We start from the raw sequence: 22,850 nt of genomic DNA on the forward strand, positions 1-22,850 counted from the left end.
CTTGTAGGTGTCAGTATTCCATGTGGATCTGGAAATTGAATTAAGTTTGTCAGGTTTGGCAGTAGGTCTCTTTAGCTGCTGAATCACCTCACTGGCCCATGCAACATATTTTTCATTTTTTCTCACTGGATCTGAAGCTCAACAAAACCTCTGGCTTTCCAGAAAGCCATAAGGACACTTATGCTTTTCCTAGTGTTGGGTTACAAGGGAGCACTGGGTGTCTATGTAGGTGCTGGGGACCAAAGAAGCTTGTAAGGCAAAACCTTTGCTGGTTGCATCATCTCTCCAGCCCCTCTGTGTTTACAATTACAGATTAAAGGTGCCTTGAGTGTGTATTTCTAATTTTTATTAGGCACCAATTCCATTGCCTTCTGCATGCAATGCTATGTCTGTGTTTGCAGTCCAGAGTGGGATAGAATTGGAAGATCTTGCATGTCTTAAGAAGTGAATTTTTAATGAAAATGTTATTGAAATAAAACTTATAATTCAGGCAGAATAGATTACTGAAAGAACTTATTTAAGTTTCATAAATAGACCTTATCTAATGACATTTCAGTAATTAATGTGGTGTCATATGAAAATCAATTGTCAAGATCTCTTTCCAGCTTTGTGCACCATCCAAGGACAATAATCCTTTGGAAGGTGTTATTGTTGTCTGCTGTCATCCAGGTCCTTACTAGGGGGATTATTAAGTCAACTCCATATTGCCACAAAATATTTTATTCTAAATAATATACGTAATGAACTATGCTCCTTGTATAAAACCATTTCAGGGTAAATTATAACAACTTAGGCCATAGTGTGATGTGAGAAGAAAAGCAGTTTAACATCAAGAAGAGGAGAAATTGTAGGTATAATTGTAATGGTTTTCCATGTATGAGAGAGATATTTATGTCAATAAGTCTATCTTTTCTCCAACTTAACTGGACTTGGCTTGTAACAGAAAATAGCTATTAGTAATAAATTACAATCACATTTTGTGTAACAGCAAGTGAACTGTTATTTTCAGACCCTCAATCTAAAGACCTACATCACTTGGATATATTTATATCCAAGATATTCCAGGGTTTAAAAGATGCCTTACTGAATGTATAGAACAGCGACTCCTGTCTTTACATTTGAGAATTCAACTAACCATGAGCAAAAAGGTTTTCAAGATTTATGGATATACCACACATGTTTAAACAATTTTCTCATTCTTCCTTACGAGATTTACATAGCATTTATGTTGTGTTAGGAAATATATGTAGTAGAGAAGTGATTTAATATATATATGGCAGTATTTTTGTGGTAAAAGCATTTTTTAATTCTACCTAAAAATATTTTTTCCATTAAAAATTATGTTTACAAGGGAGTGCTTGTATATATCCAAGCACTATGTTCATGTCTTGTATTCCCAGAGGCCAGAAGAGGGCATCAGACTGGAACCAGATTTACAGGAGATTGTCGCCACTAGGAGCAGAACAAGGTCCCTATGAAAGAACATCAAGTGTCCTTAGCCATGGAGCCATCTATAGAGCCCTCAAGGTGATGATGTTTTATATTAAGGACATGAGGAGGATACTTAGGTTCAAACAACTTTGGGAGTCCCTTGAACTAAGCCTGGGTTCACCAAGTAATGAGTTTATTTTATATTGATATTGAAGCTAGTTCTAAGAGAAGAATATGACAGTAATTTCTGTTTCTTCACTTCACAGACAAAAATCATACTTTAGAAATATAGTATCAACATGTGTAATCCCCCTATCTCTACAGTTTCCACAATTTTACTTTATTCTCTGCGTTTCAGAAATACCAATTTTGTGCTATTATTTTCAGATAGCAAAAGAGAAATCTACTTACAGCCAATCAACATGACACAAATGGAAAAGATTTTCTCCGAATTGGTGTTAGGAGACACATTCCCAAATCCTACACTGGTTAAACTGCTGAAGGTAAAGTAAAGTGCCGTGACGTATTTGTCTTTAATGGACGGTCCAGAACTCGAGTCACTGTCATTGTAACGTTTCCCAATTTGTTGTCCTAAGGAATCCAACCATCCAATTTTGTCAGTCAGATAGGGCCTCTCTACATTCCCAATCGCATACCAGATGCAAGCCAGCCAGTGGGCAATCAGGGCAAATATGCACATTAAAAGCATTAGAACTGCAGCGCCATATTCTGAGTATCGATCCAGTTTCCTGGCTACGCGCACAAGACGGAGGAGACGTGCAGTCTTCAAAAGACCAATTAATGTTGTTGTCTGCGAAAAAATAAACATGTATGGTCAGAAACAGTTGTAAGCAATTCAAAGTATGTTCAAGTAAGGCAGAATTGTTAACAGAAAATGGAAGAACAAGCCCAGATTTGAATAAAGTAGGACGATTAGTTCTTCATCCTAAGAGTATTAAATCTACTTTGAAAAACGTGTGGCTCGCACCACACACCACAATTGCCATGCTGTAGGGAAGTACTCGTTATCCAAAGAGACAGTTATTTATAGACAAGGGGTCTCCTTTACTGATGAGAAACGTGGTCTGCTATCTCTTTAGGGGAGACAGAGTAAGAACGAGATATTAGCTGCTGCATGGTATTGGGTATTTGGTGACATAGCTTGTAGAAAAGATCACAAGAAAGGAAGACTCCAAAAGACCTCGTAGACCAGCCTAAGCTGAAGCTGAAAAACACCTGAACAATACAAGGCAGGCAGTCAAGCCATTTCTTGTAACTGTGAGAACCCTTTTTGGATAAATGCACGCATGAATTATAATCTATGTTTAAATGAGATTTTCCTTTTTCCTTCCTGAGTGTATCAAATTCATAAATTGTTTCTTGGTATCTTGATGATATCATAATCGCATTTTGGAGTATGATATGTCTTAACTAATTGCATGATTGTTACTGACCAGGTATTTAATGATAGGATACTTTTACATAATAATAGGATATTTCACTGGTTGTTAGGAATTGAAATCTGATAAGTACAAATTACAAGTTCATTTCTTATGTTTCCTAAATAATGTCAAGTATAAGTACTATATAATTCACAGAACATATAATTATTCCATAGTTACATGGTGTTTACCAATCAATTATTGAGTCATTTTATCTCTTCATTGTGGTGTTTATTTCGCAAAGTACATCCACATGTGTTAATAATACTAATGTTTTAATTGAAGAAATAGCACACAGAGTAACCATCATGGTATTGCTACAAATATTGATTTAGTGAAAAAATATTTCTAAGTATCCAGGAAAACTTTTTATGGAAAAGTCATAGCTGTTCTGTTTTTCTCTTTGCTGTACTCTAGCAGTCACAAGGAAAGGAGAATAATTATTCTCCTTTGAATTATTTTCTTTAAGACAAAAGTAGGAGGAGTTTACACAGCTTGGATGGATTCTTCATAACTAGATTATAATCTTGTTTGTCTTGGTTGTGCTAATGGTAAGTTATTATTTTTTCACAGTGCAATGCAGAGAACAGTTTTTCTCTCAAATAAATTTAAAGGCATATGCTCCTTCAGTGAATTCTAGAATTTAAGATAGCGTTACACGGTTCGCTGGAAGTAAACTAAATATCCTTATTTGTATCATCAATATTTTACTTTAGTAGTTATGTGCAAGGACTTTCAAACAGACAGACTAAGGACCAAGTTCTACTTGCTACTAGTATGCCACTTTGGACAGGTTAGTATTTTAATCTCAAGCTTCAGTTACTCTGTAAATAAGAACACAATGCCTACAGGGTTGTAGGCATTATCCAGTAAATGGTACCTATGGAGGCCTTGCAACATGAATCATAAAGCTCCCTCAGAAAATGTCTGGGCCTTTGACAGACAAGGGGTTCATCTAGGCTCTCACAGCAGGAGTCTCTTTTGTTCAAAGTCTCACCACTTTTGCACAGTTCAGACTGTTGAGTTTATTTCTTTCCTGAATAAAATTTCCTATTTACTTAGGTTTCAGAACCAGAGCTGTTTTAAAGTTTATTGAGCAAACACTAAAACTCTTATTTGGTTTTAGAATAAAATGCTTCAAAATAATTGAAATATAATGCAGATTTACCAGGAAGTAGGTTAAATGAAGTAAAATTCTTTGTAAGACATGGATGGTTTTCATAACAGGTGGTAAAGTGGTAGAGTAAAACTGATGTTACAGAAATGAAAGTAGTAGCCAGTGGTGGTGGCACACACCTTTAATCCCAGCACTAGGGAGGCAGAAGCGAACAGGCAGATCTCCATGAGATCTAGGCCAGCCTATTCTACAGAGCAAGTTCCAGGACAGCCAGGGCTACACAGAGAAACCCTGTGCCCAAAAACCCATGGAACCAAGCAACCAACCAGCCAACCAACCAAACAAAGAAACAAATAAACAAAAAAGGGAAAAACTGTAAAAATCAGCTGGGCATGCTTTAAACCCTTGTATGTTGCCACCTCAAACACTCTAAAATTTCTCCTATATTATTTAACAATGAAAATAAAACGTGTGTGATTCTAAGTTTTCCTAAGAATATAAACCAGTGCAATTTACATGCGTACACAAATGCCATATGTTTTGGGAAAAGTAAGTTTAAGAAGTGTTGTGTGGCCAGGCATGGTGGCGCATGCCTTTGATACCAGCATTATAATTACAGAGATGATGAAAGAAGGGAAGGATGGAAGGAGGTAAAAGAGAAGGAAGACCAGGAGAGGAGGGAGAGGAGGAGTGAAGGAAAATGAAGCAGAGCCGGAGGAGGAGGAGAGACGTTGAGGCAGCTGTGACTCTCCTATTCATGGGTAAGAGGCGTTGGGTGAACAATGACTACAACAGTCATTCACAACTCTGTAACACCTACCCAAGCATAACAACATAAGCCTGTTTGACAGTGTACCACTGTTGGGCCTTACTTCTTTTGGCAAATGCTGCCAACTCACCCTGGGTCTTTTTGCTAATCTCCCTGATATATACTGCACACTATCTTGCTTGAGATTAGAGAGAGAAGATAACCGATGGCACCAAATTTCTGAGAGAATAGAATGGGACATTTCCAATCTCTCTTGCCAAGATTTTTTTAAAAAAGAATATGAAACCAACAGATCCTAAACTGTGATTATTTTTATAAATATGTTAAGAAAATAGATAAGAAGTGGGTAGTTGAAGAAAGATGCTTTGCTCATCTTGCCTAAGGAAGACACAAATAATTCTTGAATTTCAAAATTCATCTTATAATACCTGTGCAATATAGGTACTCAGCTCATTTATTCTGAATCAAAGATCAAAAATTTTTTAGACTGTCATAGTAAAAAAAAACTTTACTTCTACAAGATTTTCATTTTAAATACCCTTTTTAGTCCTTTTAGTTTTGAAGACTTTCCCCCACAAATACAATTATTTATACCCCTTGAACAATAAATATAATTCAACTATAGAGCTGTTTAAAATATATCTATTATTTATTGAAGGTTCGAAATGCCTTCTGATATTGGTGGAAGTTAGGTTCCCTTATTAAATAAGTGTATTTTTGATTAAACGTGCAACTATACTTTTCACAATATGTTGTATCACAGACCAGACTAAAACAGATAACAGTAGCTTTTTTTTTTTTTAAGGTTTTTGTGAAAGGGTTTCTCTGTGTAGCCTTGGCTGTCCTGGACTTGCCTGTAGACCAGACTGGTCTTGAATCCAAGCAATTCACCTGCCTCTGCCTCCCCGAGTGCTGGGATTAAAAATGTGTACCACCACATCCAGAAAGTACATTAATTTTATTTGATGAACATTAAACAACATTACAGTTAATATCTTCTTTCAATGTTGGAAACCTCTGTGAAGGAGCGAAATTAGGTAATTTTCATGGAGGTTAACATCTCTCTACTCAAGAATAAATCTTCAAAGTTAAATTGAGAAAGCCTTACCACTACAAAAAATGTCACGAATTTAAAATCTACTTTATTTTGTGAATATAAGAATCTCATAGTAAAAAATGTTTAGTATACTTAGCAAACATAGTTTATACTTTCTTAGTGAAAGTTAGCCATGTGGTATATTATAACACTTATTCTTTTATAAATGGTAAAACATAAAGATGTTCTCTTTGGTTTTATCAGGAGTATAGAGTCAGACATCATTGAAACGTTCATGTTAATGCACTGTTCTATCCTACTTCCCAAGGGGAAAAAAAAAGGTATAACTGGGAGATGACAACACTTGCAAGTAAAATTTCATGATTCCACATTCATTTATTTTTTGCTTTAAAATTTAGCCCAGGTAATTCCCACTCAAATGTATACTTATGTTTTACCTTTTAATGAATTATTTAAACAATGCAATTCAATGATAACACTGCCTAATTTCTAGTCTTTTTTTTTTTTGATCTTGTCTAATACTTTTTCAAGATTTATGAGAATGTGTTTATTAGTACAATCAACTATCTATATTTGGATATGTGAAGAACCCTGGGGAATTACCTAGCTTATTTCTTTATTCACATCAAACTTCATAATTCTTTCTACCAACTATGTGTGCCAAAAGAAATGTTTCTACAATCTTGCCTGGGAATTCCTTTTCAGTATTGAGCAATCTTAATAACTGATAGACTCATTTGTTTTATAGGTAGCATTCTTTGATACTGTAATACTACATTCCTTTCTCTTTCTTTGCAGTAACATGGAAACTGGTCATCAAACGATCATAAGTTTTAAAAGACGAATAAAACATCACAAAGAATAGTATGAACGGTATACCTTTTAGCTGAAATTTGAATTTTTACCAAGAAAAGCTTGCATTTTATATGATCTCTAGCATTTTGTAGTCACTCACAGGCAAATGATATATAAACTATCAGCTTTACGAAAAACATTTTTTTTTCTTCAATTGGACATCTGGTATTTATGTCACTTATCATGCCACAGAGCTGAGGGGCCAAATCAAAGCTTCGAGTGGAAGCCAAGAGAAATTTCTATAAAATTTACAAAGACCATCTTATGAGAGAGATAGTTATGCTCCAGTTGACATGCATATGTATGCATATTTTCAAGTTGTGATCAAATGGGATATGAATATCTCATGTGCATAATAATGTCTAGTAAATTAATATTATCTATCATGAAGATCACAAGATAATCAGAATTTATATAGAAGGCTACTAACATTTTCTGTATCTTTAATCTGTCATCTGTCAGACATAGATGAGTGAAACATTTTTTTTTTTTGTGAGCAGAAATTCCACTTTACTATTGGGATTTTGCTGCAGAAAGCCCTAATTATCTTGATTCCAAAGGGTTTCTTGCATGCATTCAGAATTCATTAAAAAAAAAAATCACTAAGGCATGAATCAGAAGTCAACAAAACAAGTAACTGAAAACTAAAATTTTATTCTTAGGGGAGGAAGGAAATAATGATGTCTGTTACTAATCAGAGGTTTCTAGATTCTAAATGTTAATGGCTTGAAAATTTGCCATGGATAAACCAAATATAAGGAAACATGCAGCAGATAAACAAAGTTGACTTTCTGGAGACAAAGGGAATGATACTGCATTTTAATATCAATGATATTGAAGCAAATCACAGAAGTGTCATAGTTGATGAAGCCAAAATAAGTAACTGTGGAATTATTGTCTTTCTAGATGATATCCATGTCGGTAAGATATTAGCAGGAGCAAATCCAGTAATAACCAGCATTTACTTTGTTCAACATGTTTGCAACTGTAAAGGAGATTCTTTGGTTATTACTAATCACATTTAGTTATAGGAAAAATTAATGATAGTTTGAAAAATATGGGCAATTGTGTCTTCTTTAGTAAAACCATATTGTCATATCATCCTACTATTGTTAATGTATATGTTTTATATATAGAATGGTATAGTTACAAAAATGTCGTTTTGAGTTGACTATAAATAAAATTAAGGTATTATAGTAGTTTAATATTCAGCTGAGGGAAAATTTAATATTTTATTGACATTGAGAAAAATATTTTCTCTAACCTAACTGGTGATGCTAATATATAAAATGCTAATATATAAGAAGAAATCATTCAAATAGTTCAGCAAGATATTGTTCTAAACTTTTAATCAGTAGAAAATGAGATCTTAATTTATTTGCTTATATATATTTGCATGTAGTTTCTAGAGATGTTCATCCACTAATGAAGAAAGCCTGAATGTTTGTATTCCAGATGCGGCTACCACATTTTTTAAAACAGCACAATTAAAACAAAAAAATCTGAGTTTTAAAGCTTTCCTCCCTACCAAGTGTTTCAGGTACCTATGTATATGTGTATGTATGTATTAATGAATGTATGTGTGTATGTATATGCATGTCTATTTCTTTGTATTGGTGTCTTTATTGAGGTAGTACTTTTTTGTGTAGCCCAAAATTGCCACCTTCTCCTCCCATATATTCAGATTATAGGCATGTGTAGCTATGTCTGGTCTCTGGATGGTTTTAAAAGATCCACACAGAAATTAATGAATGAGTCTGATGTGAAAGCACCGATTCCTACCACCATTACCATGGTAATAGCTAATTTTTAATTTAAAAGCTATCTTCTTTCTTATGGCTACGTGTTTTTTCTAGTTGCTTGTATGGTGCCTGATTTCCCTTTCAGCCATCTGTACTTGTACGACTTACAGCTATCTCACACTTATGAAGGCCAAAACATCTCATTTTTTCTCTCTCTCACAATATATTTTTTTCTCCCCATGAGTTTACCACCTGGATAAAGACATTGCCCTTTATGCAAGGAAAAAAAAAAGCAAGTTACTTATAAAAGCACCCTCTCCCCCATCCTTCCTCCCACTTGAATTATTCAACATGTAAACTACAAAAATGTTTTGAATCACCCATAGTGCTGATTTTCCTTTTATTTTTTATAGACATTTAATTAAGCAACAATTTCTGATAGATGACATTAAAAATATACCATAAATTTACTTATTTTTCTACGTCTCTACTGTGTCATGTGTCCATGGTGTTTTCCAACATGGACCATAGTCCAGGCTTTACTCTGGTTCCCTCACTCTTACCTCACTGTCCAGAACACTGAGAACAGTCTACACGATCTTTGAAAATGTCAATCAAAGTCAGCTCCATTCCAGAGTCTCACTAAAACCACAATAAACATAACTCTTCCCTCTTTGTAATTTAGTCCTCATATCTTAGCACCTTTTTTTTTCTGACTTAGATTCAGCCTTTTTTGTCACAGGCATTTTTTTTCCTGTTCTTCTAATATTCCACATCTGATAGTTAATTGAGAAAAGGCTACAACTGTTTGCTTTTGTTTGAAAAGTTTTGCATTGCAATCTTACATGGCTGGAAACTTCTTGCATGTCTCAACTGTAATGACCATTCCTTATTGGTCTTCCCTAGACTCCATTCTTTATTAGCCAACTACACATTTTTTGTTTCTACCTAATTTGTTCCATCTCAGCATTTATTCTTCTATGAGATTTAAGCTCATGGAGAGCAGAAACTTAAGTACCTGATTGACTTCTCAATGTAAAAGAGTATTTGCTGCTTCGAAGGCTACTGAGCCAACATTTGCTGATGAATGAGGCATGCTATATCACCACTGAGTAGGAATGATGTAAACCATAGGACCGAGGAAGCCAGTTAGTGACCTTTACAAAACTGAAATAATGACTTGACTTTCTAGGCATGGTATCAGTTGAAATATTTTTTGTATCTAAGTTTACTTCGAAACATTTATGGTAAACAATGTATTAGATTTTAATTTTACTTCCTAGTACAGTGAGGTCGGTAGATGTTATGATACCTAGAGGAGTCTCCACAATAAAGCTTCCATCTCCTAAATCCTTCTTTAGTGTCTGCTGGTAATTTGCATATACAAATCCAAATATTTGCATATTCTATCATCTTTCCATATATTTCCCCACTCTACAACCTTCAAGTTCTTCACTTTTCTTTTTCATTCTTTTTTTCCTTAGACTATTTCACCATATACTGATGTGAATCTCTTAAACTTTCTCTTGCTTTAGTTTAGTCAGGGGAATCTTGTTGAAGTAGTGATTTCTGAAATACATATATTAAAGGAATTTTACATTTTAAAAAATGCACGGTAACAAATTAAGAATCTTCTTTTTTAAAAAAAAAAATACCTGGACAAACCTGTAAAACCAATGAACGGTGCCATATACTTTGGGCTGGGTCTTCCTGCATCTACTAATATATTTAGAGCAATGCCCCACAGACATGCCCCATGCCATCTAGATGATCCCCCTTTGAAACTTTCCCTGGGTTTTGGGTCCAGACTTGTACAAGTGTAGAGAGAGCAGTTAAGTAGCAGTATACACAGCCTCATTCTACCTCTGCTCTTCACTGTGGCTTTGACTAGCACACTTGTTTAAACATTTATGTTGTTGACTACAGCACGGAGAGAGTTTTTGCATCTCTTAGTAAATATAGAAGGGGTTTCAATTATTCACAACAGAAAAACAGCTTCACTTCATTTTACAGCATTTCCAGGTAGAAATGAATTTCATCTTTGAGCTGTGGGGACTTTTGAAGCAACCACTTTTTCTTCCAATTCAAGCAGATTTCTATTTACAATTGCAATCTTTTAGAAAATAAAATTCTTAAGCGGCTCTTACCTCATCAGAACCTGATCCAAAAATCAGCAAGTCAAATGGGATGGCTGCTACCATGTCAATCAGGAACCATCCTTTGAAGTAGTGTATCGCTATTTTGGCAGGATCACTTACCACTTCTTCATTCTGATTTACATACGTTGTTCTGAAGTTTATTAGAATGTCTATAATAAACATAATATCCACAATCAAGTCTACCACATTCAAAGGGCTACAAGAATAGCCACATTCTCGTCTTTTCTGTTCCTCTCTGTCATTGAGGAGAAAGGCTGCAGAGTATGGGGTGAATATAGCAGTATAAATGACCAATAATAAAATGAGCCAATCCCAGACTGCTTTGAAAGGGCTGTAGTGCAAGATTGTGAATTTGTTGATGCGCGGTGTCTGCAGCTTATATTCTGGCAAAACGTCTGCTCCCAAAGAAAGAACCTGGGTATGGGAAAGAGGCAAACACTCATAAGAATGACATTATAAATTCTGTCAGACCTATAAAATTATTAAGGCAATTATACAACAAGTTGTACAGGAAGAAGTCTTTTAAGTTTGGAGTATGAATGAAAAGAACACACACATTAAAATGGATCTATATAATGCTTATTTGGTGGTGTTGTCAGTTTAGGAAAACACCAGTGACATTTCTTAATAAATACAATTTTCACCAAAATTTAATGCAATTATTTATAAGACACTGAACGATCATTAAAACAAAGTATATGAATGCTTTTAAGAAACACCTAAAATTAGTTTATTTTAGTAACTGTACAGTTCTCAAGCATATCAAAATAGTGGCTGTAAAGAATAGAAGAAATATATATGGGCCTATAGTTGCACTTGATTTATCCACACTAATTTAAGCATGATTTTCTTTCCTTTAATTTGTTTTCAATATGAACAAAAGCAACTAAGACTAACATCCACTCAAAGAGCCTTTTCCTTAGATGATGATATTTCTTTTTTTCTTTTAAATTTTAATTTATTATAATTTATTCAGATAACATCCTGATTGTTATCCCCTCACTTGATCTTCCCATTCCCACACTCTCTCCCTCTTCCTCCCTATTCCCCTCCCCTAGACCTCTGACAGAAGGGAACCTTGCCCCCTACCATATGACTGACCACAGCATATCAGGTCTCATCAGGACAGCCTGTTTCCCCTTCCTCTGTGTGCTGCTGGGCCTCCTCACCAAGAGGAAATGATCAAACTGGATGATAGTGTTTCACATTCTGGGACAAATAAGTGCTTCATTCAAAGTTTTCTGGATCACACATGGGTAGGGAATGCTTCAGAGTTCTTCAGATTATTATTTTGGAGTTGTTGAAAGGTTGCTATCTACCAAGGGTGTGTAAATACTAAAATATATTCCACTTAATAAAGCATCAGGTACACTAAAAGAAGTAAAAGTCATAGTTTTAGTTTATCTGATAACATTAGTGCTACACTTGAGTTTTGTCTAATGTTCACTCATGATTTTGTGGTTTCTAAGAACAAGTTTAAAAAAACCAAAATTCAAACAAAAGAGTTTTTTACTATATGATGCTCCATATAGTGAGCCCTTTGAAGGAACATGTGGGTGACAATATTGTACTCTTTATAGCTATGTATACACAATGGCTCAATATAGGAAATAGTTTACCAGGTGTATTAAGGATATTACTCTAAATCTCAAATGATCCCCTCTTGATATTTTTAATATTTGTAAATTTTATGTATATTGAATTTATCTTGAATATATATATATATATATATATATATATATATATATATATACATACTCTCAAAGATTTTAAATATTCAATTTCATTTCTATTGTTATATCTCATACCTTGCTTCCTCATTCAACAGGCTATTATCCCTGAGTTATAGTAATCTTAAAAAGTTATCACCAAATTCATATGACATAACTATTAAGAATAACATAGAAATTTAGCTAAAATAGTCAAATCTGGTTATATAATAGCTAAACTAGTTTAAACAGCTTTGGAAAACTAGAGTCTAATCTGATTATTTAGCTAGAGCACAGTCAGTTTGAATTAACAAATATATGGAAGAAGTGGAAAGTTATCTCCAACTATTGTGAAAAATGAGAACCTAAGCACAAGGACAAGTTAAACATAGAGAAAAGTGATTTATTATTTTTACAGCATTAAAAATTCTTAGAATCCAAGACATGCTAATATACAAGTACACTACCTTCATAACTCGAATAGGATAAATGTTTAGCTTATTCTCTTTATTTATCACTTGGAAAGAGCAAATTAGATAGAACACTATACTCATTGTACTCAATCTGGAAAGTTCTTGTGTGACATCTTGGTTGTAAAGGGTGGATCATCTCTCAGGCTGTCTTGGAACCCAATGTGCCTTTCTCATAGTACAAGGTTCTTTCCATCTTGCACCAAGTGCAACTTAAAACCTTATTTTGGCTGTCAAGATCTAAAAATATGGACGTGTTCTATTTTTTTCCAGCTTCCTTCCAGTTAGGTTCCTGTGCACTCATGGGCTACTTCAACTATCTAAAATTGAAAGTTTGGATTCAAGTAGATTGTCCTAAATTCAAAAATACCATGGACTTTCCTCATAGAAGATTATGTAAAGTAAACAGCAAAAGCAACAAAACATTTTGTTTACAGAGATAGAAGCATTGTATGAAATTGCTCAATGCTGGGGTGGCATGCTTCATATACACCCCCTTACAAGGGGGACCATTGCTTAATCCATCCTAAGTATGAGTTAGAATGTACATAGCATCTTGAAACTTCTCTGAAGGAGTAAAACTATGACTGGAGCTCTTTCCTTTCCACATTGACATTTGACGTTTCTGATGTCATGACTTGGAGGAGAATGGGAGGTTTTTTTTTTTTTTTTTTAGCTCCTCTTCACTCAGACTCTGTAAGTGGTAGTGGTGCTGAGGGTGGGTGGGGATAGGGAACTTCATAGAAGACTCAGGAAAAGATGGAATCTATGTTGAGACTTTAATATAAGTTACAAGTGAATTATGCAGGGCCATGAGCAGATTGAAAGTTAAGGACATTGCCGGGAGGGCAACCGAATCACTGAAGTCAAAGAAGATCATAATAAGATGTTACATGTTGAGCAATTATAAACTGCTATGTGGGAAAGTAAAACACATCGCAAACAGCAGTGGAGGACAGCAGTGGGAAGGCATGGACCAGCCTACGGAGAACCTAATGGGATGTGCCACAGACCTCAGGTTTGAGCTTTAGGGCAAACTCATTTTAAAGGCAAGTATGTTTTATTTATGTTATTCATAGTCATGATAGTTTTAAAGACTAGGTGTATCTGGGCGGTGGTGGCGCATGAGTTTAATACCAGCACCTAGGCGGCAGAGGCAGGTGAATCTTTGATATTTGAGGCCATCTTCATCTACAGAGCAAGTTTCAGGACAGCCAGGCCTAAACAGAAAAACTCTGTCCCAAACCTTCCCCCAAATTGCTGGGTTTCGCTTATACCTCTCCATATGATCATTACAATGTGTACATCTCAAAATATATGTTTATGTTCTAGTTCACAGTATCTGTAAATGTGACCTTATTTCATAATATGGCCTCTATAGATATCACCAAGTTAAAATGAGCCCAGAGCGGTGCAAAAACTGATGTTTTTTTTTTTTTTTTTTTTTTTTTTTTTTTTTTTTTTTTTACAAAAAGAAGAGACTCAGATGCCAAAACACAAAGGAACATGTAGCAAATCCCATGAGATATTGGAGGCAAAAAGGCTGTCTGGTATCACCAGGGTCTAAGAAGGAAGAAATACGGATTCCCTCTCAATAACTCCCAGACTACCAAGAAGGAAACACTATGTTAACACTCGTTTTGGGGTATATAGGTTTCCAACTAATGAAAGAACAAAATTCTATTCTTTTAAAAACACTTCTTAATGCTTTATTATCTTCAGTCAAAGGAAATTAACAAAATGACCAAAAATGAGAAGAGATGAAATTTTAAAAATGCTTAACATCTGTGAACTAAAGCTATTGCCATTAATTCAGTGTTTGACAGTTCTATAGACCATTAGGAATCAAAACTCAGCCACCTGACACAGACCAATCTAATACATAAAATCATGGTTTTTCTTTTCTAAACTCAGTGCCTTTCCAAAAACGTCAAAATAGTGTTACAACCTTCAAAGATTTAATTGCTACCGCAGGATAATCTAATGTAATCCTTAAGGCAAACACTGCTCTTGTTGGCCTTTGAAAGCCAATTTAAATGGCATTACCTCATAACTCTATGAGGTTTTTGTTTACTTAAAGTTAATGTTCGCTTTAAGGCATTATTGAATTCTCCATCCAGTGATTATGTAACCAAATTATCTCTGGAACTGAGTTTATTATAGTAGTTTATTTATTATATTACAATATGATATACAGCAACATAGGACAATTGTTTTTTTGTTATATACAGTGGAGTACATCTTGATGGTATGGTATCAAATGTTGTGTTACTGGTCTTCTTTAACTTGTGCATAGATACACATGAATTATATGATCATTCAATCACCATGTAACTTTATTAGTCAAGTAATTTTAACAACTTTTATTTTCGTACCTTATTCAATATCACAAGTTCTCACTATAAATCCAGATGTAGTTGGGTTTGAGTGTTCAAACCCAGGTAGGTTTTAATTCTGTGCTAGAAGGGCTATCATTTTCATGATTCAGAGGATTACTGTAATGACTTAAATTTCATAAGGACAGAAAAAAAAATAAGACGTTCAAAAAGAATTAATGACCCCACAGTAATCACCTTGAAGACTGCTAAATACCACCCATCAGGAAATACGGTCCCATTTAGCTTGAGAAAAACACATCTGGTGATAAAATGCTAGTGAAAAGCAGCTCACGATTAGAGGTCAGAAGGCACTGTGGTCTTTGGTACCTCAGCAGAGATATATCAAGAGGTCACATGAGGCACCAGACATCATGGGTTTGGTAGTGTATATTTGAGAAATAAATAGCTCCCAATAATTAAGGATGAGGAGTAGACAGAACTTATCCACAGTTCCTAACAAATCTAAGTTAGACTGACCCATGGTGTAAGTCTCTGAAGGCACAGGCTGGAATAAGAGAAAGGGCACTGCCATAAATCTGAATTTAAATATTAGATAGTTTTTTTTTTAAGCCAGTAATCTCTTTGGATCTCAGTCTTTTTTTCACTTATGTGGTAAGGACAGTGATACTTTTGGTTGTGAGCCTGGCCTTTAACGGCTGAGTCATCTCTCCAGCCCTAGGGGACAGTGATATTAATGTATGCTCAAATCACCACTCTGTGCAGAAGTACAAATCATATCATTATACCATATCACATTGCATCACAAAACTTTAACGAGTTAGATAATAAAATGGAGGAATTTTGTTATCATGTGTATAAAGCCTTTTCATCATGGTTTGGAATTGTAGGGAAATCTACATCATGGCTTAGACATACCAATAATAGCAAAATATTTGTATACCCCTTGGAGAAGTTTGAATTTAGACTGAAATTGCTCTAGTTCTCTATTCCTTACCACAAAGACACCTTTTTCTGACTTAAGAAGGTAGAGATTAATTATTATAGTTTTGTGTATCAGATATGAATGAGGCTAGGGCTTAGAATACAGGGTTTCTGTGCCGTATGGTGACACCTCGGGTTTGTTTAGTCATGCTTACCTTTTGAGAAAGAGCCATGGCTCACATGGTTAACCCCTTGCTGTGGCTAACTGCTATATGCTTACCCTATATGCTGAGGGACATTGGTTGTAGTGTTGTGCTCTCTCCTTTTCCTCATCTCCCTTTCTTTCACTCCATTCCTCTCTCCTCTCTCTTTCTTTTTAATACTTCCTCTGATTTAATAATAGAAAACCTCTAGCTTTCTGTTCAGAGGCATATTCTTTATAGTCTACTAGACAGCAGAAGCAGGTCAGTCTAAAGTCAAGAAAGTGGAAGGATATTCCTAACCTCTTGCTGGGAGACATTGATTACAGAGAAGAAAAAAATCAGTTGTGTTTTTAGAGACAGATTAGTGACAATTTTTGCTTTTAGGTGTAATGACACCTGTAGCTATTTTAAAAGTTATTTTTTATTTTGTTTATCCTATATATCACACACACACACACACACACACACACACACACACAAATATTTGCCTGCATGTATGCCTGTGCACAATGTGTGTGCTCAGTGCCCAAAGAGGCCAGAATAGGGCATCTGATGCCCTCAAATAGGAGTTATAGATGGTTTTGAGCTGCCAAGTAGGTGTATGAGCAGAACGTAGGTACTCTGGAAGAGCAGCCAGTGCTCTTTACCATTGAGCCATCTCTCCAGCCCCTGTAATATGTTTTAAACATATTTCTTATCATTTAGGACTATAGAGTATAACATTTATGGCTTTAAGGTTATAATATTAGATATTTTCTTCTGTACGGCCTGGAGTATGAAGAGAGGAAGGAAGTCAGGAAGTCTGATATGTATAATACTCACTATAGTTTGTTTATGTTGCAACTGGGTAACTAAATAGTAATCTCACTATTTTGCAGCACATTTAAAATATTTTACTATAGACACTTTAACATATATTCATTCAAGAAAAATTATGATTTAAAAAAGACTGTATTATTATTTCTACTGTCCTTTACATAGTTAAGTGGTCTAAATGCGAATACATTTTTATACTGTTAAATATTACATGCTTTGCAAATAATCAACACATAAATTTTAAGTCAAAATTTAATCATGAAAGTACTTTGAAACTATTGTTTTAGAAAATGAATTATTAGGCAGGTAAATATTTGTTTATCAATGTAACAAGAGTTCTTAGAGTCCACTAACTTGGAAAATCTGCTACTCAATCAATTTCATTTCCTTAAGAGAGTCAACATGTCCCATATCTTTGAGAAATACCATACTTTAGAAATATAATTAACTGAATTATAATAGGAATTTTCTTCTAAGATAAAAAGGGGAGATGAGAGGGGTAGCAACTCACTGTGTAAAACTGAGATTCCATGGCCTCCAGGAAGACATTTCTATTTTTTTCCCTCAAACTACTAATTAGATGTACAGTTTAATACAGACTAAAAAATGTTTTAGCCAAGTACATTTTTCTTCCTGCTAGCACATTGCTATTTGTTTAACTTCCAACAGTTTAGTGTTATATAAAACTGAAATCTTTATATGAAGCAGCACTATTAAGTCAACGAAGATCCATTTTGAATATTTTTGTAAACACCAGGATTAAAAACTGCTTTTTTTTTTTTTATCATCTGAAGAGTGCAGTAGGGAATGATTAAACCTTCCAAAAGATTAGGCAGCCTAAGGTTTAGTTAGAGAGTCTGTCACAAAAATACTGGGAAGCCATCAAAGAAGACACCCGATTTCTCTACACACAGGCACACATGTTGCATGCACACTTCCACACACATGGACACTCCCATTCCCCTCTCCCACAACCTGACTTAGAACATAGTCTTTTGTGAATGTCATAAGACTACAATCACACTGTTAGTCATCCCCTAAGAGGTAGAGATAGGGACTGATCCAAGGAGAGATAAGGAGAGGAGGGACACAGAAGCTCTGTCTCTCTGTTAGAAAAAGATGAGGATGAAAGAGGATCTTAAAAAGAAGAGAAAATAGAACTCAAGACAGTAGCCAGGACTTCAGATCAGTACATCACTCAGCCTTCACCAAAGAGTTGCTTCTTGCCATAGGTAACAGTTAACAGAGACTTACAATAAGACCATAGACAATGTACTGAAAGTGAGAGGCTTTTGCGTGCCAGCCCTGACTGAGAGGTTTGCATCACAGCTGTCCCCTCCAGTCTCAGAGGTCTACATGGAGGAAGGGACAGAAAGATCATGAAAGCCAGAGGTGACATACAATTTTAAGAAAGTAGTGTTTTGTAGATGCAATAAGGCTGATGCACATATGGAGCTGCATAGACTATACAGAGTATGTAAGCCCTGCACAAGTCCAAGCAAGATGGAGTCTCAGAAAGGAGGAGAAGCAGGCACAAAGTCCCATGTCTCACCAAGCAACTATTGCAGTTGGTAGATACTGGGAGAGTGGAAATCAGTTTCCTTTAATGGAGTGACACTGAGTATATCAACCACACACTGCAAGGCAGGCTCCATGCTCAGGAATATTGTTGAACCAACAGAAAGAGGTTCCCTGTTTTTTAAAATGTCATTTTCTTCTTCTTCTTCCTTCCTTTTTTTTTTTTTTTTAGTAGTAAGAAAGAACACAGAGTGAGTAGGAAAGGATAGTGATTCTGGAAGGAGTTGGGGGACAGGAAAAATATAATAGAAATAAACTGTATTAGATTATCAAAGAATAGTAACAAATATACCAACAGTATCACTAGTAGAAAATGTGCTCAAGGTCCCAGTGAAATTATGCATAGCGTTTTGCCTGTGGAATAGATGGTTCTCATGTAGACAAAAACTCCCAAGGCAAAATCTATGCTACCTATCAGATATGAGCTGAGATTTGGCTTGAGATAGATGTGTTAATTAGTCATTTTTATTATTCCACAATGAAGATGTGTACCAAAGCATCATATTGTGTCACATAAATATGGAAAAGAGTAACCTTTCCTTCCAGCCAAATCTTCCAATGAGAAATGAACAAATTCCATTGTGAGGCAGCTTTGGCACCAGGGACACTTCTATCTGATGTGTAGTTGATGAAGTTTACTCTCTTGGATCATATCTGATGGCTAGGAGTTGGCCAGGAGTCTATGGCACCTTACTCTAACTTCTAGAATTTACTCAAGTCATTTGCTTTAGTACCAGGTTCCTGGAAGGCTCTCATTTGCCTTCTGGACTTGTTCTTTTTGGAGATATGAGAAACTTCATTTGGGGACTCAGGAGAACAAGGATTATAAATGCCTGCACATTAGTAGTTAGTATAAAGTAAAAACAGATGACTCCCAGAGTATTTGCTGTTAACCCTTGTGCCTAGTTTTTATATTCCTCCCTTCTTTCCGCTCCCCCTTTTTACCGGTGTCCCTCACTTTCTTCCTTTTTCCTTCTTACCAAAAGGTTTAACAAAAATTAAATTTGTATAAGAGAAAATTATGAATTAGATTATAGAGTTATTTTCAGGACTTTCAGTACCTTAGGGCTTTAAGCATGTTACTCATTTTTCTATATTTGAAGCAACTGCACATCCATTGCTACTCATACAATGAATACTCAATAATATTCTCTATGGGATGACTAACCTGTGATCCAGATGTTCAAGTACATGTAAGGCAAATAGGTTGTTGATGTGAGACACTCTATCTTACCACTTTAAACCTAAATGGTTCTTTGAATGTGTCTTGCTAGAATGAAAAACACTCCCTAAGTATCATAGAGACACTTGATCACTAAAAGTAGTATACAAGTACAAACTATAACAAAAACTAAACTAAAGCAATACTAAAAATGACTAGATAGCCTTAAGATATGGAATAAAGGTACATAATTAAAACACCTTGATTTTTTTTATTGTCAGATATTCCAAGAGAGAAAAAAATCAAGTATTCTACTAAAATACATGTTGAGTCCTTGAATTAAATGCAAGATTGATTCTATTAGAGAAAGTTATACCCAGAAGTTACCAGAAAGTATAGATGAGACAGTGCCATCAAACACAATCTTTTATATTTTTTCAAGTCACACAGAAGAATGTTGATTTAGTTCATTTTAAAAAATCACCTTTCATTTCTGTAGTAACTTCCAATCAATAAACACATGTGTGATTTAAAATGAAGAGAAATAAAAATGACATTTTAGCTTATTTAGAAGACTTGATAAGGAAGCAGTTAACTTTGTGGGAATAATCACCAGCATCCTGTTTTTCACATCACTTCTCAGAGATAAGTTTATAGGAGGTCATTCTTCTTAATTCTAAATGGTCACAAATTTCATTTTGGCTGATAGTATTCCTTATGTCTCATCAAAAATATTTTAGCTTTGATATATTTAGAATAAAGAAAACTAATAAGATTTTTTATTCTTGTTAGGTGGAATCATGAATGTGATAACATGTAACTAAAACATAAAGCATAATACATTCGAGGAACAAGTGGAAATCAAGCCACTTTGTGCCTTCTCACAGGGAGAACAATTTTCTCAATAACTGACAGCTCAGTAAATGTACAAAGTGCAATTGTGTATGTGCATCACTTTTCTTGATTTCTTCATTGTAGCTTTTGTGTCTTACAAGTATGTAAAATATTCTAGATTTATTTTAAAACACAACTTTGTATTCAAAATTATCGGGCTTAATTTTCCATTGAACATGCACGAATAGCAAGACATGTGGATTACTTCTTTTGATATCTTCTTTCAATTTTTAAATGACAAATTGGGAATGATGTCCTTTAGGGTAACTCATATCTTAGATAGTTCTTACTAATCCAGTCTCATTGCTAACTTATTTTAGAGTTTTTACATTTAAAGTATTCAAGAGACTATATTCTATATTAACATCTAAAATAATCTTATTCTCTACTGTTGAGTGGAGAGTGAGATCTGACTCTCACACGAACTCTGGTGCCCCTTTTCTGACCACGTCCCCTGGATGGGGAGGGCTGGTGGCACTCAGAGGAAGGATAGCAAGTTACCAAGAAGAGACTCAATATTCTAAGAGCATATATAGGGGGAGGAGGTCTCCCTCAATCACAGACATAGGGGAGGGGAGAAGGGGGGAAGTGGGAGGGAGGGAGGAATGGGAGGAAACAGGGGAAGGGCTAACAATCAAGATGTAATATGAATAAATTAATAAAAAAATAAAATAAAATAGACTTTTCTCCAACTTTTGGACATCTTACTCTAGTAATATTTTGAGCTTCTGGTCAATAGCGTCCTATAGACTCCCTCAAACATTACAGGTTAGGCCTAATGCCTTTTGTTACCCTCCACAGACTGATAGAGAGACCCTTCTGCTTACTGTCCTCATACTTACTGACATGGGACATGGAGGAGTCGACACAGTACGCAACTGGAAGCTCTACTTCTGTTGGACCCTGTCATAGTGCTAGAAGTTGCTATACTTGCTGTCAGAGGGGAAAGTAATCACTAGTCTCACCCATCTACAAGAAGACCTGTCAGGAAGATATGCCCACTGTCACAACTGGAACACTAATATTATTAGAGTAATTAAACACCTTTTGATTGGATAAAAGGCTTGCTTTATGCGATGAAACCTATATTTGATACTGTTAATGAAACCAAGAACCAGAAGCTAGCTAAGTATGGGCAGTAAGGGAAAACCTATGACTATTATTCTACCAAATGAACATATAAATGATTTCTAATGACATATTGCTATATCCATAGATCAGTACATCACTCAACCTTAATAATAGAAGGTTATTCTTGCAATTACTAATTAGCATTTATAGCTACAACTGGTCAGTGTGTAGAGAATAAAACTCTTAAAATTTGGCACTAAATGGGATTCCTATATCACATCCTTTCTTTTAACCCTCAGGGATCTATGTGGAAGACACATCTGTCTGTGGGTCTCTGCTTACATCTCCTCTGGTGGAGTGAGGCTTCTTATTATCATACGTTATTTACAAATGATTCTGTTCACATTCAGGATACATTTTGCTTTTTTTCCCCTATGGAAGTGGGTATTTTTGGTATGGAAATTTACAAGATCCTGAAAGAAAAACAAATTTGGACAGAAGTATTTCATATAAAGGCCTGGGAAAAAAGCCTACCGTCTATTGTTAGGGACGTGATTAGGAGGTATTGTGCTGCTGAGAAGTTGAAAGTGATTTTTTAAACTAAAGGTTGTGAAATCAATGTGGACTGAATTCTAAATGTAATTTACCCTGCTTTCTCAAAGGAGAAAATCGACATTTATGCACATATTTTGGTACTTTGGGGCTGATGGGCAACTTATAAAGAAGAGGAATTTATTTTTCAGAGTTTTGTAATCTACATAGTTCAGTACCAAGGTCATCATCCCTAACATTTTTAATGTGCAAGCACAGGCTCAAAGCACTTTTCACATTTGGTTTTCTTTGCCTTTGGTGTATAAGAAATGCTTTGAAATATGAATTTTAACAAGTGACTGTAACAAATTCAATATAGTAACTCTGATGTGTTATTTTATTTTAATGTTGACATATAGGTGAGTTTACATATATACTTGCATGTTTACATATACATGTGCTTTTGGAAATGTTAGAGTGCAGGCAGAACAAAAGAGAAATTATAGGAAAAGGTTTGTGAGGAGGCTGTATGCAGTAGAAAGGGTTGTAAAATGATGCAGCTATTATGAAGTTACAGACTTCAA

The 22,850-nt window shown here is 35.1% G+C and overlaps 1 protein-coding gene across 6 annotated transcripts in view; it reads right to left on the reverse strand.

Annotated features, from left to right (window-relative positions):
* KCNH7 (potassium voltage-gated channel subfamily H member 7) overlaps positions 1-22,850 on the reverse strand; it is a 448,856-nt gene that overhangs the window by 70,567 nt on the left and 355,439 nt on the right. For all 6 annotated transcript variants that reach the window (XM_084799417.1, XM_084799415.1, XM_084799416.1 and 3 more), the window contains 2 exons: positions 10,561-10,986; positions 1,843-2,242 (listed from right to left, as the gene is read on the reverse strand). In XM_084799417.1, coding sequence (XP_084655543.1) covers positions 1,843-2,242; positions 10,561-10,986 — 826 coding nt within the window. The remainder of the gene's footprint in view (positions 1-1,842; positions 2,243-10,560; positions 10,987-22,850) is intronic.

This window comes from Acomys minous, assembly GCF_964271855.1.
Source record: "Acomys minous genome assembly, chromosome: 10".
Lineage (NCBI taxonomy): Eukaryota > Metazoa > Chordata > Mammalia > Rodentia > Muridae > Acomys > Acomys minous.